This window comes from Arachis ipaensis, chromosome B4 (assembly GCF_059453495.1).
Source record: "Arachis ipaensis isolate K30076 ecotype BB chromosome B4, ASM5945349v1, whole genome shotgun sequence".
Classification (NCBI taxonomy): domain Eukaryota; kingdom Viridiplantae; phylum Streptophyta; class Magnoliopsida; order Fabales; family Fabaceae; genus Arachis; species Arachis ipaensis.
Genome location: NC_142439.1, coordinates 147,219,334 through 147,224,744, shown reverse-complemented (window position 1 = coordinate 147,224,744; position 5,411 = coordinate 147,219,334). Strand labels below are relative to the sequence as shown.

Sequence of the window (5,411 nt, the reverse complement as noted above, 5' to 3'; positions counted from 1 at the left end):
ATCTTTTACCTTTGGCAATTGGCATGCAACACAGAAAAAAGGGTCCATGAAAAGTTATGTCTCTAAAGCCATATTTTATTCTTTATTCTGACCTGTGATGATTCTTCAATGTGATGGTGGGGTTAGAGAGAGAGGTGCACCTTTCGGTTCATGACCCACGCGACATATTCACGGGGCAACTGCATCCCATTGTTGTTTAGCAAAAAGCCACAAAAAGCAGTGTCTCTCTTTTACCAAATTTGTCACTTAGTTCAAGTGGTTCTACCCTAAGTCCTGTGCATTGTGCACATTAACCATGTATGTAATAATGTAACTATTTTTCAATGTCTCAAACTACAATTTCATCCTTGATACTTCGGTGATTTTGATCGCGCGATAGATAAAACTACTTCTCCAAAAACTTTTAGTTAATAAGAGGAGACACATGAATAACTATATTTCTAACACGTCTCTTTTGGATTTGCGTAAAACTTGCATAAGTTTTCTTCTTCTTTTCATTTGTCTCGTACTAAAATTTTCTATTAGGAATTAACAAGAATCGAACTTTAGGCCTTTTGGTTATAGAATTTTTGATACTATGTCATGAAACTAAAAACTTAAGCTACTAAGAGTAGACACATGAATGACTATACCTTGTAACTTTGTCATTTTAATCTTTTATCACTTGTGTCAAATTTAGTAGCTTAGTAGATATTACTTTTATCTTAGAAGTTTAGTGGCCAAAACTCAGGACAAGGAAGCAGAAAAACATGACAAGCATTGGACAATGTTGGCATAAGATATGTCTCATTCACAAGCTTGTATTAAAGTGAAGGGGAAAAAATATCAAAGACTCTGCAACAATTCCATCAGTGTCCTTTAGACAGCTACATGAATGGAAGAGTTGGGCCATCTGATCACTAAAAAAATATTAATAATAATAACAATAACAATAATATTAGTAATTACAATGTCAGCTACATTAGGAAAATGGAAATTCAATAAAATAAAGCAACCCCATAATTTCCCAATTGCATTAGTCCCACCTTTAAACCTTTTCTGGGCAGAAAATACTTTGTAACGTTCAGAGTACATTGAACAACTGGCATAGCAGATTGAGTTTTAACTGCATCCCAAAACAACTCAACAGTGGAGGAAACAAATTCCAAAATCTAAAAACAAAGTGGAATTCATCACAATGTAATTAGAGAGATTAATGAGAAAAAGAAAAAGAAAGAAAAAGAAAAGAGAAACTCCCTCTAGTTTGATTGACAGAACTTTGGTGTTAGATGGTCTCTTCCTGTGGAAATATGTCAAAGATTCAAGAAGCTAAGGGAAGTACCTGTGAAGAGCTTGAATGGTGCTGTGGTAGATTATGATGATGATGATGATTATGATGATGAGAATGGTTGTTAACCTCTCTTTCTGTTTTCTTATCAACAATGGTTGTCATCGTGGAACAATCATCAACCTCATCTACATTATTATTTCCCTTATTGTTTTCACCTTCTTGTAACTTTCTTCTAAGCTTCTCTTCTGCTTCTTGCAAGAACTTGAACTTTGGAGGAGGTGACGACTTAATCCTATTAAACTCGGATTCAGTTGTGGACTCGAAAAGAGGATTGAATCCATGCTGGTTGTAAGGACTACTTGGAGTGAAAGGAGGAGTGAAGAATGATGGAGATGCATTAGGAGTCAAATATGGTGTTTCCACAACAAGCAAATCACCTAAGCTTCTACCTCTTGAACCTTTTCCCTTAGATTTTCCATCATCAGATTCTAAATCTTCCTTTGATTCTTCAACTATTGTGAACAAGAATCTTGGAGGGCCTAATAGCTCTTGTTGCCTCATGTACTCAGCATCTTCACCAAAGGGTTTGAAGTGAAATTCTTTGTTGTTAGTTTGTGATTCAGGGTCATGAACAAGGGTGTCACTGGTACTCATTGAAGAACAAGTGAAACCTGTATTGTGCCTCAAAGATGATGATGATAATGATAATGTTGATGGTGATGGCTTCTTCCAACAAAACATATATAAAAGCTCTTTGAAAGGGTTGCCATAGTTATGATTCTCAATCTCTCTATTATTGGTTGTTATCCTCTTCTTCCACCATAACAAATAGTAAACTTCAGCTACCAAAGCTAACAAGAGGCAACAGAAAACAATGCTCAAACCAAGACCTACACTACTCAAAGATTTCATTATTGACCCTCAAAAAATCACATTGAAACACAACAACTCTTGCAACTTACCTCAAACCTCAATCCAGAGAAAACAAAACATCAAACAGAACATGTGCACTATAAATACAACCAAATCAAAACCTCAAATTCAACAGAGAGAATACAAGTACTAGAGTTTCAATGTAATATTATTATTTTATCCACATAACATTCTCCTCCCTACCAATAAAGCTTTGACATAATAACAACAAACCTTAGTTGCAAATTGCTAAAGCCTCCCCCAAAAGAACACCAATATGCTAAAAGGGCCAACCAAAAAGCACATTCTTTCTCTCTTTCTCTTTCTTTATTGAAAGCAACACTTGCAAATCATAAGCATGAGCTCCAATAGTAGCCTTTAGCTTTAACTCCACTTAAGAAGATTAAGCACCCTCATATATCATATGGATTAGTCCCATCACAAAGATTAACAAATAGATGGTGAGAAGTGAAAGAAAGATCCCCTTCACCCATAAAATACCACTTTGTGGAGTGTAGAGAGGTTCATAAAAACCAGGAGCTACAAAAAAATATATAACAATCAAAACCAAATTAGTCCAAATGATGGATATTTTGGTCTTTTTAAATGTTAACCGAAATTCTCACATTCAAGTCCTAAAAATAGTAAAAAAGAAAAATCTTGTTAGATCAGGTCAAGTGAGTGCGATTCTTAATTAGACGACTAAATATTTTACATAAAACCTCAGTTAATTTCATGTGAAGTTGATAGTTGAGAGTCGTTAAATGATTTGACAACTTTGACTAAATTGTAATCTAACAATTCTCAATTATCAACTTCACATGAAGTTAACTGTACCTGAAATTTTACTATATTTTATTATGGTGATAACTCAAGTGCAGTTGATTTTACATGAAGTTGATAGCGAAAAGTCATTAGATGAAAATTTAGTCAAATTAGTCAAATCATCTAACGGCTCTCAACTATCAACTTCACGTGAAGTCGACTGTACATGAGTTTTCACCTTTTATTATTTATATTTCTATGTTGAGACAGTTACCAAATTCGCCTCACACTGTTTCAGGCAAGGGAGGGAGATGAGCATGAATCTGTGCTGGCTCACGGTTGGGGGGTCTCTTCCTTCAAGAGACACTCACATGGGGTCAGAAATAAGAGGAAAGTGACATGTCAATTTATGTCATTACATGTAACATGTTATAATATAAAGTTTTATAAGCTTATAAAATGTATGTAAGATCCTTCAAATAAGGGAGGGTTTTCACAATTTTCACCCCCCATGACTCTTGTTGGTTCACTCTACTGACAATTTTGGAGGGACAATGATTCCATATCTGAAAGTCTACCACATCTCTTTCGGTTTTTGGAAGTTTAATCATGACATTGGTTGAATTTTATTTTTTTCTTCTTGCATGATTTTTGTTTTGACTTGGTGATTATTAGATTTCAGGATGAAGCAATATTTTTTGTCATTGCTCTTATTATTATTCTGATGATAATCAACAAATTAAATAAATGAAGATACTGTCATTTGGCAATCAATTAATTAATTATTGGAGTCTGCATCTTAATTGCCTCATCACATTTGTAAACCCTAAATTAATATGAAGATGGGCCACAAAACCCTATGCTGTCAGAATGAGCCTGTTAAGAGGTTTTATATTATTTGGTTTATTTTATTTATGAGTAGTAATTCTCTTTTTGGTTTGGTTACCCATGGTATCCTTTGATTGGATAGACCAAAAACTAATTTGTCGCGGATCTGATCTCCATAAAGAATTTCTCTAACTAATGGTTTACTATATGCACAAGGCGGAATTTGAATTCCTGACACTAGTTTAAGCAAACGCTTAAGCCACTTTTTAATTTGAACATGGAAACAAAAGTGGTGTTAAACTCGGATATGGGAAATACAGGTGCTTCACAGCCATGTCGTGTCAGTAGAACAGAACTCGGACCATGCGAGTTCTCCATCAGTAAAGGGACGGTCCAAATTGCGTTTGATATTCCATTTCATAAAAAAATTGGCAACAACAAATAACTCGGAGGGTTCGTTTTCTAGCTTCTGAAATTCATATTTACCCAACCCGGACCATGCGAGTTCTCCATCAGTAAACGGACGGTCCAAATTGAGTTTGATATTCCATTTCATAAAAAAATTGACAACAACAAACAACTCGGAGAGTCCGTTTTCTAGCTTCTGAAATTCATATTTGCCCAACCACAGGTCGGACTATGCGATTTCTTAAGCAAATTTTAAAATCAAACAACTCGCATGGTCCGATTTGTGTACTCTGAGTTTTTTCAATTTTTTAACACAAATCGGACCCTCCGATTTGTGTATTCTAAATTTTTTTCAACTTTTTAAACACAAATCCGACCCTCCGATTTGTATACTCCCACAATTTTAAAAAACACCAAAAATTACCATGTTAAAGTATATCACTCATTTTGCTTCCATATTAAAATTTTTTAGTCCGCTTAAGCTGATCACTCGGTCAAACCAAATTGATTTGAATAGTAATTACTTAATCAAACTTCACAATGTACCACACCAAAATGCAGACTGAACAAAAAATATTTATTAGTAATTGTTTGTAAAAAATTTAACGTACCAAATATATCGAGAGCAACTACCATGTAGTGCAAGATATGATACCAAAAAGAAAAAATGAACCAGCTATCCATCTCATCCAAAAATCACATTGCTTGTTTTCTAACTAAATTTCTCATCACTTTTTAGATTGCAATCTAAACTAGGATTTTACAATTGTCAAAATCACTAGCTTGAGAGAGCATATTACTGAATAGTGAATGTTAGTTAAACCGGTTATTAGTGGCGGTTAGTGGTTAGTTAGCTGTAATTAGAAACTCAGCCTCACTCATTAGTTAGTTAGCAGTTTAGTTTCTAGTAAGAGCAAGTTGGTTATGACGGTTAGCCTAGCTTGCTGAGGTGTCAAGTTGTTAGTGCTTTAGTTAGTTGACTTTATCACAGTTAATTTAAGAAGCATAGATGGTAAGTAGCATAAACCACCTCTTTAGTCTAATCATTTGTTAATTATACATCCAAAACCATTTAATCATATAAGTAATTAGGAAAATTCAGCCTTGAACTTTTTGAAAATGAAAGCAAATGATTACATCACAAAGCATTATTCAAAACTTAGATCCATGAACAACAATGTTGCATTTAATTAGCAAGATTACGTTTATTATAAACTACATAATCTAC

The 5,411-nt window shown here is 34.2% G+C and overlaps 1 protein-coding gene across 1 annotated transcript; it reads right to left on the bottom strand.

Annotated features, from left to right (window-relative positions):
- Nucleotides 1–769: 769 nt before the first annotated feature.
- On the bottom strand, nt 770–2,764 carry LOC107635659 (Putative membrane lipoprotein). Its single transcript, XM_016339201.3, has 2 exons — nt 1,322–2,764; nt 770–1,151 (listed from the first exon to the last, which is right to left on the bottom strand). Exons 1-2 carry the CDS (start codon nt 2,180–2,182, stop codon nt 978–980), a joined length of 1,035 nt encoding a protein of 344 aa, XP_016194687.1. The 5' UTR covers nt 2,183–2,764; the 3' UTR covers nt 770–977.
- Between the last annotated feature and the right edge of the window lie 2,647 nt (nt 2,765–5,411).